At 45.2% G+C, this 13,337-nt stretch overlaps 1 protein-coding gene across 1 annotated transcript; it reads right to left on the reverse strand.

Moving 5' to 3' along the window:
• Nucleotides 1–504: 504 nt before the first annotated feature.
• On the reverse strand, nucleotides 505–3,438 carry tmem177 (transmembrane protein 177). The gene is made up of 2 exons (XM_088931269.1): nucleotides 3,258–3,438; nucleotides 505–2,864 (listed from the first exon to the last, which is right to left on the reverse strand). Exon 2 carries the CDS (start codon nucleotides 2,824–2,826, stop codon nucleotides 1,891–1,893), a length of 936 nt encoding a protein of 311 aa, XP_088787395.1. The 5' UTR covers nucleotides 2,827–2,864; nucleotides 3,258–3,438; the 3' UTR covers nucleotides 505–1,890.
• Nucleotides 3,439–13,337: the final 9,899 nt, after the last annotated feature.

The following is a 13,337-nucleotide window of genomic DNA, read 5'->3' on the forward strand; positions in this document are numbered from 1 at the left end:
GTCTGAAGGAAATTAAATATCTCTCGGGTTGCCATTGAAAAACCCTACCGAGCTCCTTATCATTTAGAAAAGAGTCCGAGACATACAGTATGACTGTTTTAATTTCCTGGATTCGATGGAAGCTGTCTCTCACAAATGCACAGCCCACACCCATCCACCTTAAGATCTTTCAATGTGATTTTATATAGCACACAACATTATAGCTTCTTATAAATGCACTGACACCGTACTTCATCCTCGATGATCTAGACTGTCTGTACAACACGCTGCCACCTGAGGCATGTTCGCTCCCTGTCCTTTCCAGCCTGCCTTGCTGGCACTTTCAGCTTAAACCAGTAACAGGCAGCTCTGGGCACCAAGGACCAACTAGGCCTCTGGGTCTGACAGTCTTCAGGATCTCAGTTACTTATGTGACCCAGTTCGCCGGTAAAGTGAACTAATGAAAGCTGGGTTTTCAGGTCTCCTGGTAGGGATTTAAAAAAGACCAGCTTATGTGCCAGGAGGTTTACTCTTCATCATGCTTTATTTTGAGGATTTCAGGAAACCACTTTAATTCAAACCCTTTCAAGAAAGCAAACTACTGTTTTCATACAAACCTATGCATGTAATGCCTACACACTGAAAAGGCACAGCATTTGTGTTTTGCACTCCAAAACCAGTCTCAGAGAGCAGGAGTGAATGGACTTTATTAAACATAAAATACTCAGGCATTGTACTTCTCACTCATGGTTTTTTCCCTCCATGTGAGATGATTATCGTTACGAGTTCATAGCAAAATTCCATCCCAGTTTAGACTGCACTGTTCCCACATCTTTGGAGAGCACTGTAGGTCAGTGTACGAGTTGCAAACTTCACAAGGCCATATTCTATTGACTTAGGACCATCTTCAGACATTATTATGTGTTCAACACAGGTCACACTGATCCCAACCCTGGTCCTGGGGAACACCTATGTCAGCTGAGCTCTTATCCACCGGGGAGAAGGTGAGAACTAGGTCCTTAACTGACCTGTTTTGACTTCTTATTTCAGCACTGCTCCACCCATGGATTTTCTAACTTTTCCAATCCAGGGTTGCCGAAGCCTGTCCCAGCAACCAACGGGCGGAAGGCAGGGTACACCCTGGATGGGACGCCAGTCCATCACCAGCCAGACACTAACACTCGCATCAGGGGCCAATTAACCTACCAGTATAGCTCTGGACTGTGGGAGGAAACCCACGCGAACACGGGGAGAACATGCAGACTCCACACAGACAGCACCCCAGGTCCAGAATTGAACCCGGGCCCCAGCGCTGCAAGGCTTCTTCCCTACAGCTTCACCATGCAGAATGGTCGGCTCATTTCTTCTCAGCTTGTCCATTCAGGGTTAGCCCCCTTACGTCTGCAAGCTCTTACTAGGTGATCAACGTATGACGAGCAGGCCGTAGTAATAACACATCGGACACTCCCACAACGAGGGCCCCCTTCCTTTTGGAAACGTCCCGTTGGGCACATTCTGGATGCCCAGGTTAAATAAGGGGGAGTCATGGACTTCAGACACTGGTACGGGGCAGGTGTCCAATACAAGACCCTGACAGAGCTGAAAGCAAATTCAAAACAAAATGTGCCGCCATCAATTAAAAAAAAAAACTCTGCAGGAGAAGACGCAGCATTTCGCGGGAACAGAGCTTGGAGCCACTGTTACCCAACCAAAGGCAGTTGTGACATTCAGCCACAGATCTCTCTGGAGGTTAGAGAGCACATCGACCAGCTACACCCAAAAATCCACCGTTTTCACACTCTTGAGTCAGAATCGATCACATTCAATGCAATCAGCGGTTTCCATTTGTTTTAGCTGCCTGGCCGGGACCCTGGCCAGAGTGTGGCACGGAAACTGGCACACCTGCCTCCACTATGCCTTCTGCTCTTTCAGGAGGCTCACAATGCCGTCTCTGCGAGCTGTGTACGGGGCGTGCTGCAGCCTGAACCAGCTGGAGGGGAACAAGTTGCCACTTGGCGCGAACATCTCTTCCCCCTTCCTGCCCATCAGACCACGAAGGGTGACGTTGCGCGCCAGGAGTTTATTGTAAAACTCCACTCCTCCTGTGGCATAGTCCGTAGAGAGGCTGGCCGCTCTCCGGTCCCACCGGTAGTCGAGCCACTGGCTCACGGCGTCGGAAACCAAGCAGTAGCCGGCAGCCCCGACGGTCAGCACGGCCGCGTTGGCCAGCCCCCGCAGGAGCACCGGGCCGGCGTACAAGCCGAGGAGCTGCTTGACGGCCACGCCGCACAGGCAGGTGAGCGCCAGGCCCGCCGGGGCCACCGCAGCCAGGAGGACGGGACCTCCGCCCTGCAGGCGAGCCACCTCCCTGGCGAGCGCGAAGCGCTGCGCCCCGGGCGACAGCACCAGCGACTCCCGCAGCGCCCGGCCCGGGCTGCCGTCCCCCCGCACCGCCTCGCCGTTAATCAGGATGACCCGGTCCGAGATGCCCGCCGGGGCGTCCGCCGTGCTGTCGAAATGGGCGGGGATGCCGATCCGAGCCCCCGCCGGCAACCACGGCAGCCCGGCCCCCACCGGATGAAAGCCGAAGGAGGCGAAGGCGCTGTACTTCCGCGGGTCCCTGACCCCCGCGTCCCGCAGGACATCCTGGAAGGTCTTGCGCAGGGTCTCCGAGAGGCTGGCCGGCTCTCCTTTGCTCCAGGCTTGGTGCAGCTTCCTGTGGGTCTGTTCCGGGAACACGTGGTGGAAAACCTGCACGGAGAACGCCCCTGCGCAGGAGCCGACGAGCAGCCCTGCCCGGTGCCTCTGCACGAACAGTGCGAGCTTTCTGGCGAGCCGGCCGGCCATCCGAGAGGCGCTGACGGCTGGCCCGCAGGTCCGGTGCTCTGTGCATGGCGGAGAAAAGGGGAAAGAAGGAAAGGTTTTATTTTGGCGCTGTAGACGTGCGATCTTGAACTGTCTTGAACTGTCATCTTTAAACCTAATGGGCATACGAGTATGACTTCGACAGAATTGCTCACACCACCTCTCTCATATTCTGCAAAACAAAAACATCACCTAAATCAAAACGCACAGTAAAATCCACAGCTTCCCGACTTCGTCATGTAGAATTAGATTGTTTTGTTCTAAATGTCATTATTGCACCTCAAGGCTTATCGTATCGTTTAGACTTCTGTATGAAATACAATCAGATTCTAAGCATATAATGGATAGAACGGGACAACAAACGTGACTGCCGTTTAAAACTCGAAGCAGAAGTTTTGAAACTCAACACGAACCTCAAAATGCAGAATATTCGCAATGCCAAAAGAGGCAGACAACGGAGAGATATGTTATAAAAACCAAAATACAGTCGAATAAGAATTAAAAGCACTGCTTATTAAACACATCCGATATGCACTCTCCTTTACAAGGACAAACCCCAAACCTGTCTAAAAAGCACAGCGACGTAAAGCAGATTGTTCAAAACACGTCTCGCCTGCACGACAGTTCAGTCCCATTTACGGTTTCCGTAGCGTCTTGTCTTAAGTTCCTCTTGTCAAAATTTTAATACTTCGAATGTCTGGAGACAAGAAAAAATAAAGCAATAGAATGAAATAATTTACCAATATAAAAATAGTACTACTAATAAAAACAAATCTCGCAGTATGCTTTAGTAGGAAACATTATAAAGTCTTGTCCTCAGACTGTCATTAGTGATATTGACCAGCAGAGGGCACTGTTTACACCGTTTCAGTGAAAATTGTCCGATTACCAAATACACTATTACATTTGTAACTTTTGTAACTTGCTTGTGTGGATATGCACTATAAAGAATCATAAAAACCCATGCAACAACATAACCAATAACAGAAATGATAATTATATTACCAAATGGAAGCTCTTCTTTCTGGAAATTGTATTTCAATCTGCATCTAAAGATGAAGGAGAGATTTCAGTATTGCCATTCACACTCAAGAGTGAGCACTTGAAACAAGGCCTTTTCAGATAGTCATTGTAAAAAATAGACAAATAGATGAAAGGAGAAAGAAAGAAAGAAAGCTCTTCTTGACTTTTCACTTTTCTGATGCACTGATAAATGTGCTACATATTCATTTGATTGTTTAGAAAAATTAAAACTGCAGCAGCTTCATCGCCACCAAAAACATCCATAGGAACCTAAACAATGAGTAAACCAGTAGAGGGCATACAGCCCATTCAGCCTGTCTAGCAGTTAGTGGCTGATTTATTCACAGATCTCATCCAGCCTTTTTTTGAAAGAAGGCAGGGTGTCAGGTTCAAGCGCATGACTGAGTGACTTGTTTCATACTCCAATAGCCATCGATTCAGAGCAGAATCATTGTTTTGAGAATCGATTAGGACTTTGGGGGTTAGCTGGGATCAGCCCTTCCCTTTCAGTAAAGAAGTGCCTCCTGCTCCTTGATTTGTGTTTCAGCTGTGACCACAGGCAGTATAATGCAGTGTGAAAACAGCATGTCTGCTTTCAGCACATCTAGTCCCTTTGTTACAGGAACTGCCAGTTCGTCTGTGTCAGGCATTCAGCGTGTGATGGCATTGAAGCTTTGTGTCCCAGTGCATCTTTCTCGTGTCTCATTGCTCACTGCTGCATGCAGGGGCCACCTGTCTGAAAGATGCTGAAAGATCAGGTAAATGTGATCAATCTTTGAAAACTTGCAAGAGATGCTGGCAGCCTTCTCCTTAAAAGTGCTCTGGTGAGGGGCTGAGAACAGCATGACGGTGTGAGCTGACTGAATGTCTACGTAGTGGACGTCTTCAGGATCCACGGTGAGACATGAACCAGAGGACACACGAGTTGTGGGGGTGAGGAAGAAGCTGCCCAGCCATGTTGTTGAAACCCATACCCTGGCTTCTTTCAAGAAGCAGTTGGAGGAGATCTTCAGATCAATTAGCTACTAACAGTTAGGTGGGATAAACTGTTAAGTGGTATTCTCAGAAAATGAGGTTTCCAGCTCACAAAGGGAAGAAAGATATGAAAAGGGCCTGATGCGCAGCCAGACCTCCCACAATCCACACCAAGCTCACCGGCTGTTCCATAGATTGTTCTTCCCCTCATGTACTAACAAGCACCAGTGAAGGAAACCTGAGGCGTGAATCGTATTGTTGACATTAAATTGACATGCAATTCCATGCATCGTCAAAAGCAGATAATCCTTTCAGCCAAACTGGGAAAATAGGGATGTTTCCTGCGGCTGCTGTCCTTATGTCTTGTGTTGTAAGTCTCCTGAGTCTTATGCGGCGCACAATGTTTACATGATTGCAGCAGCAAGGCAGCAGGTGTCACAGATGCCGGAAAGGCCAGTCGTGGAATGAACAGAAGAGCAGTAGAGACCCTATGCGAAGCGGCAAAAACGGGACAAACACAGAGGTTTGCTCCGGGCTCAGGGGTCAGGGGTCAGGGGTCAGGCGATGTCGGGGATGAGGCCTATGCCCTCAGGACACGGATGTGGGGTGACCTGGTGCTAGGCGGGCCTCACGACATCTGTACCCTAATGCTGAGCCGATAACACTGGAGACACAGGGACTAAATAGGAAACGGAAACAAGACGCACTGGAAGGACTTGCATAATCACACGGATCTAGGAACAGGAAAGAAGTGGAGCGCCCGCTAGGGGTTGGATGTCGACCGAGCAAGTACCACAGATAGAATAAGCAGCACAGCACAGGGGGGAGGAAAAACCTCATTTAACTGTCAGGAAACCTCCGGGAGTCCACGGCTTAGAGCTACCCCCTCCTCCAGCGTTATAATTAACTTTAATAACATGTGGTAGAGGGAGCCGGACGTCTCTCGTGGACTGTGACAGCAGGCTTCAGAAGAGACCAGGAGTCTGGGGGCCATCAAGGGCCACTCAGCTAGAGAACAAATTCACCTGAAGTACAGTATCCATGGGAATGGCCTCCTGCAGCAGGCTGCACCCCCTTCATCCCATTCCCATGACCCCCTGCTTCACTGGGCTGGGGCTTGGCAGCCCACAGGTGCTCATTCATCTCCACCTCAGACAAGATTAGCATTGGAGCCTCCATTCTGCTGCTATTCCTCATGGACCCAGCAGGTGGGGCCGTAGGTACGTTCTTTTGAGAAGCACTGGTGCTGGCTAGGTGTGCTGTATTGACCTGTTATGATGACCTTTTCATTGGCTCCTGATTGAGCCTGGAGGGAACCCCTTTAATCTGACCAATGAAGTAAATCCTTAGATTAATGCAGGAATGTAAATGTGGGTTGTCCTGTGTGGCTGCAGAGACCTGAACACTGTCTTCACATTATGGACACGGCTTGATGGGTTGGACGGGTGCCCAGGAGAATATGAGGATGACATTGTCATCGCATGGCTGTGTCAGTATCCAGGTGGCAAAAGGATCAAACAGAAGTTAATTCCAACCAGAAAAGAAAAAAAGGGAGTGAAATGCACAGTTTTTTTTACCATATAGCCATCTACAGGTCTGTCAACCCTTCACTAGGAGAGCAGAATGCAGTGCTCCAGAAGCACCTGTGCCTCATGAGAGGTCTACAGCTGACGCCTCGTGCATTTCATCCTATTTTCAACATCTAACTAGTCCCAGCATACTATAACATAGCCAGGAATAATCTACAATTGACAAATAAAATCCGAACAGCAGGGTATGGCACTTGAGATATATACAGAATATCATGTCCTTCAAGAGTGTTTCCATTTAGCATTACCCCTGTCCTGAGAATTACTCTCTGACTACATCACTTGGGGGCTGCAACAGTAGCTCAGCAGCTGGCCATAATGCAGCTATATAGCTTCACCAGGGGCTATGATGTTTCATCGTGTTAATGTTGCAAATATCCAACTAGATACCAGTTTGAAAAGGGCAGATCTTCCAGCATAAGGTGTTATACAATTCTGTCCTGAACATCACATAGAACAGAACATACTGTTCTAAACGAGAAAGCACTGTTACTATTGGCAAAAACAGGAATTTAAATGCTCTGTTGAGATAAACTCATAGCCTGTTGCCGGGTTTTATCTGGGATATAATGCTACTACAGGCAACACATCCACCAACAGTGTACAGAGTTAAAATAAGACGCAGGGGCTCAGAAATGAAATAACAAAGGGATTGAAATACGGACTTTTAGACGTAATTTGACTCAATTAAAGACGTCTGGTATTTGCTCCAGAATTTTTAAACAAAGTGCCGGAAGTCCCAGTAATATATAAAATACCTTCATATAAAATAACATGTTAACAAATGCGTGAAACGTGCTGGAGACCGTTGTGGTAGCTTTTCACTCCTCGACCTGGAGGGCCAGTGCGCACGCCTGGGGTTCACTGGGGCGATTTATCGGCTTCTTCCGGCTCTTCAGGTGACCCGCAGACACAGCGCCTCCTCCGGGCCCAGGGACCTGCAGAACCTCTGGGCATCTCCGTGCAAACCAAGTCACGAGATCTGGGACTTGCTCAAGAGAGCGTTGCAAAGGCTGGTCGAAGGGTTACTTATATTAATGACTGTTGAAGTACTGTATATGAAGGGCGCAAATTAAAACGAAGGAAGCCTATGTGACCTAATGAGTTTATTTTCTTTGGGATACGTCAAACTCTACATTTGACATTTTATTACTGGTATTCATCCGCTCGCTTGCCTCGTTTTCATAAGACATCACGATTTTTTTATATATATATACTTGAAAAAGTAATGTGGCCATATAGAATTTAACATTTGCATGCTTTCTAAACTTATTTCGTTTTCCTGACGTGTAATAACCCTGGTTTGCCTTAAAACACAAATATAAAAAAACGGAATCGCAAATGCTGCTTTGTATCTGCAGTGGTTCTGACACGAACCGAGAGAGACGCTTGAGAAAGCCGATAGCTGAAGTGCTGAAACTCCGTGTCTTTAACGAGTGAAGATACCATAACTAACCTGCTGGGAAGGATTAGAGCTCAATAAAACATAGAAATGGCCTCACTGAAATATCACTGTAGCTCAACAAACAGTATTTATTGTATTTGATAAAACACCGAGCAGCCTTGTCTCAGATATAGTCAGCTCCCTGTAATGGAAAAGAAAGGAAAGGAATAGTTTTAAATGTCAGGCATGCGAAAACTATTTCACGCGAAACCAGTCTACTCAGATCAGGCACCTGCGAGTGCCCAGCCTCTGGAGTGGGACATGCAGCAAAAACCGATGGGTTTTTTTTTTTAAATGCGCATATCGATCTTGTCAAGAGCTGAAGCCTTTCCTTACATCTGATCAAAGGTTTCAGTGCTCACAAACAGATAGGGTGCATGTTAGGATGGAGTCTGTCTTCAGCATTATTCTCCTTTTGGATGTGCATGAGCTCATTATTGATCTGCAGTCTTCATTGCAGTCCCACGGTAGTGAGCAGCGTTATGTGAAAGGGAAATTGAACACCCAAACGTCTCGGGGAAAATGTAGCGTAACACGGGATCCAGGCAGTGAATCTCCATTAGTGAGCACTACCATCAGAGCTGCCTTTTGTTTTATTGCAGATGTATAAGTGTTAATGACAGCAGCATGACATCAGTGTCGAGGAGTCATTTTAATGTGCAGCTGGTAAGCAACTCCAATCACCCTCGCTAATATAATTCTCCAAGAGACAGAAAGGGAGGCGAGGGGGGAGTTGCGTAATGGACAGTGCTAACCGTAATGACATTTCAGGATTGAGATGTCTTTGCTGCTGGGCCATTGAGTAACAGCGACTTGCAGTTTTCAAAGCCAGACGCTCGATGACACTGAACGTCTGAGGCGGTGCGCCTCGCGGGAGAGGCAGAGGTTGCGTCACTGGTAGCAAAAAGCGTCACTCAGGCCCAGCGATCGCAGATTTAAAGGCACAGCTGCGACGTGGAATTTTTCTCGGGAAAGGCAGGCTTAACTAAAACCCAGGCAGGCACAGCGGACTGTTCGACAGCTGACTGCTCGGAGTGTCGCTGTTCCTGTCACTGAGCTCAGACATTTCCTCCCATCTCTCGCCTGCTCAGACCAACGCAGAACTCCAGCTCCTGGAGTGTACAGTACTTCTGCGTTTGATTTCTGATTCCGTTTTAAGATGGATAAGATGGATCCTTGACAGCTTGTAACGTAGCCCCACTTTCCCGCTTGTGGGACCATGTCTACGGGTCAATGAAAAATAACGAAAAGAACATTACAAATGACAAATCTCCTATAACTGACTTGCAGTGGAGCACAGCTTACACCTGCTCACAAGACTTTAGACAGTAAAAAAACATTTTAAAAAAATCTTAAATACACTCTGATACTTCAAAAAACCTGTTCGAAAGCTTTTCAGCGACTGTGGAGGTTATTTGTTTAAACATGTTTAATGTTAAACAGTCCTGTCATAATTTTATTCTAGTTTCTAATTACGTTTTTGGCTCTGATTTATTTTGTTATTGTTCCCAAGTTCCACTGGTTTTTTAATTTTTATTTGCTAGCAAAGGTCTAGTAACTCTGTCCTGTGATTGCCTCACACAGCTGGTTCAGTCTGGTCGCTGTTGTTATCTAAATGTCCTTTCCATGAAGGAATCTGCGTTGGTCAGTCATGGCAGCGGCTATATTGGTTCACAGGCTGCACAATCAATGAGAATTGTATTATTATTATTTGATCAGCAGCATCCAAAAAATCTATATTGCTGCCCTGGAATGAGTCCAGAGACGAGCAGCCAGACACAGCCTGGGACTAAGGGATTGTCCTGACTGTCCTGACTGCCCTGGCGCTGACTGGCTGGAGTAACTGAACCTTTATAATCTGAAACAGAGAGGAACACAGGATCTGATTCACATATTCAGAATCCCCACAGGCCTAGACAGAGTCAACACAGTGGGTTTCCTGAGAATGAACAGTGAACCACAAGCCAGAGGGCACAAGTGGACACTACAGGGAAATGCATTTAAAACTGAGAAGGGGGGGGCACATCTTTACACAAAGGGTTGTGGGAGTGTGGAACACGCTGTCCAGCCATGCTGTTGAAGCTGATACTCTGGCTCCTTTCAAGAAACAGCTACTGTAGAGGAGGTCCTGGGATCAATTAACTACTGACTTCCAAAGGGGACAGATGAGCCTCTGCTTGTTTGTTACCTTTCTTATGTTCTTATTACCTCTATCGCCTACACAAAACATAAACACAACACTGTTCTATATCTCAAGGAGTTAAACACTCACGTTGTTTTGTCTAGAAATATCTTATGAACTCATATTGATTAACTGAATACTGAAATAATAAATCCCTACAGTTTATTCTTTCTCCTCTACCAGTGAGATTAATGTGAAACAAATGTAGGATAGTAGTCATATTCTACATGCGCTATCACTCTGGGCACTAAATCACTTATTTGTCTCAAGAGGAGAAAGCTTTGCAGAAGAGAAAAACTTTTCCATCCACTGTACATTTTATACAATTCGGGTGCATATGTAGCAATATTCACTGGGTCTCCGTAAAAGGTCTTTTTTCATCTAAGGCAGGACACCCTGCTTTGAATGCTACTCTGATGCTTGAACTTTTCAGATAGCTGAGGGTGATCTGGACTGCAATAACGAGGGTCTGAGGCTGCAGAGTCTTGTACTGTCTGTGTTGAAGCAGGGCTCAGATCTGGTACGGGGTATGATTAGAGCCACCGTTCAATCTAATCATCACATTTGCTTCTAAATGCACATGACATAATCGCGCAAAGTGCAAGAGGTGGCCCTGTCTCGTGGCAAGAGGAACATCAGTGACAACAGGCGTTCCACACTCTTTCAGGTACATTCATCAGCATGAATTCATTCTGGATTTATTTCTAGCCCGTTAGCTGCCTTAATGAAGCATGCAACATGAGGTGGCAGCTGACGTGTGATGTATTAATTAAGGCAGGCACGACTTCCAATTCCTTTCCACCCTCTCCATCGTCAGTCCTGTCCCCCTTGTATAATTGCAGCAGGTCGAGTCCAGACTGGAGCACAGTCGCACAAAAGTCGAAGTTAAAGTCAAGATCTGATCTCTTAGTTCAGATTCGATTCCCTCCCACAGCTTATACCCAGATGCAGAAACGCCCAACACAGCACGGAAAACAAAACCACACCTCGTGATTTGTTTCTGTAATTTCACAAGGGAGTGAAGAATGGGGTGTTCATTGCTTTCCTCTGGAGTACAATGTATCAGGAAAGAAACAACAAAAAAACAGCAAAAAATGTGTCAGGGACATGGATTCAGACTTCCTCTCGCGCTGAAAGACAGAGGTGTTGGAGAAACGCACTGGGATGCAAACTAATCCCGGCTGCCAAAAAACTCAGACGCAGTAAGATTTGCAAGACTGCTGGCCTCTGCCTTCGTTTTCATTGTGTTTTAATCAGAAACACTTCGAGCTTTGCAGGAAGTACAGCACAGACCCGCAACAAATTTCAGTCTCTCGCTATGTTATGCCGTTTGGTTTAATGAAACACAAACACTCCATAACAGCTAGTGCTTTCAGGACAGAGAAAGGTATCAGCACCTCATATGTTTGAGATTAAACATTTGTCTTCAGTTCATGCAACACATTTTCAGCTGATCTCATTATTCCTAAGAAATGTGATTCTGTTCCCTGGAATTGAGTATTTTGCTGAGGCAGTGCCAGGGGTCTGAATGCTAGTTTTAAAACTAAAGCTAGACGTGTATTTCCTTTAACATACTGAATGTTAATGTGATTTAATCAAATGAGCAAAATGATTTTTTTACAAGCTAAATGAGACTAAAAATAATGCAATTAATATTGAATGCAAAGTCCATTGCAAAAATAATTTCCTGGGTAGTTTAGATTGAATTTGTCAATGTACTAGCTTTTGTTTGACAAATAGACCTTTTCACAATACAGTTGTAGGATAGGCTGGGCTAAAATAAAGAAAATGTTGGGTGAATTGGACACATGCAGGCAGCACAATTTTTTATTTTAATCTGCATAATTCTTTTTTAAAAACTTGCTCAATAAAACAAAATGAAAACAAGATAAAAAGAGATTTGTGTAATATTAAAATAGCAAGAAGACAAATCCTTTAATTTGTTATTCTCTGCACATTTGGAGAGGAGATGTGTGGAAATCCAAATCTGAATCAATTGAATATATTAAATATAAAATAAAATAAATAAAAATATACAAATGTGTGCTGTAAACTATCAGACTGATAACCCTAACGTAAGATGAATGTTCAGCACAGAGAAGATATTATTTAGAATAAAACAGTTGGCTGTATCAGGATAAGGAAACATTGTTCAATGAAAAGATTCGGTTGACAATGAGAAAAAACAGTAATGAAAAATGGACATGCAGGCAATAGTGAGAAAGCTGCAAGTCAATAGTGTGTTGAATCTCACTGTGACTCAGGTTGAGCTGGACCTAACTGGACATGATGACTTCACAGATCTGTCTGTCTGAACAAGAAGTGATGACTGTTACTTGCAGACTCTGTTATCTTTTAGATGTGATTGTTCCCGCGGAGCTCAAATTGGATTAAAGTGAATTATATTTAAAAAACAATCTATACTATCAGGGTTAAATAGGAGATATTACTCTGGGTATTTTGAATTTATGTTCTTGTTCTAAACTATATTTTCTCCTGGGAGAGCCCATAAAGAGCAGTGTAGAGCTTGAGAACACTGGGCTGTTGGGTCACTGCGTGTCTGAAATTCCTGAGTGCTAGCCCTTGTGTTTACTGTGAAGTCCATCCAGCCCAAAATCTTTCATCAGCTGCTGCTCTTTTGGCCAGAAATGCAAGTTGTATAATAAGTTCATTATACAAGGATCAGAAATCAAATCTCCTTCTTCGGCCATTGAAAGGTTTGTGTGTTATTCAGCAGTTGAAGTGGTATCACATCATTTTCATTTGGAGCTGGTAAAATCAGATTGGTTTTTATCTTAGTCTCTGTATTCACCATACCCCGGAGAAATCCACAATGCAGTCAGTACTGCCTGAATTATGGCTTTATGACGACAGAGGAATAAGGTGCAATGAAGAAGCTGTTCCAGTGACAAACTACAGCAGGAGTTCCCAAACCAGACATCAGGGTCTGGCAATCCAGCAAGTATTCCGTGTCTCTTTAAATCTGCAACTGCCTAAGGGTGTGCAGAAGTGATAAACCAATCCAGTACTGTCACACAATGGGGGAGTGTTTCTCCAAGTACAGATAAATGTCATGTGAGTCCAAATGTTTTATTCAGGTTCACATTTGGCAATAATTAGCTTTTGTGACGAGTTGGCGTCTGCATAGAAAATAAGCTTGACTTGATTGACCTTTGGTGGAAAACGTCTTTATAACATACTACGTTGTGGATGTAGTGTCACAAGAATTTAAGTTAATGTCCTTGAAGCAGTTTCTAATATAAATACTCAAGATCCGAAT

This window comes from Atractosteus spatula, chromosome 13 (genome assembly GCF_055471065.1).
Source record: "Atractosteus spatula isolate fAtrSpa1 chromosome 13, fAtrSpa1.hap1, whole genome shotgun sequence".
Classification (NCBI taxonomy): Eukaryota; Metazoa; Chordata; class Actinopteri; order Semionotiformes; family Lepisosteidae; genus Atractosteus; species Atractosteus spatula.

What these genes read in the sequence shown, in the direction of transcription:
- tmem177 (XM_088931269.1), bottom strand. Translation starts at nt 2,826, where the DNA reads ATGGCCGGCCGGCTCGCCAGAAAGCTCGCACTGTTCGTGCAGAGGCAC.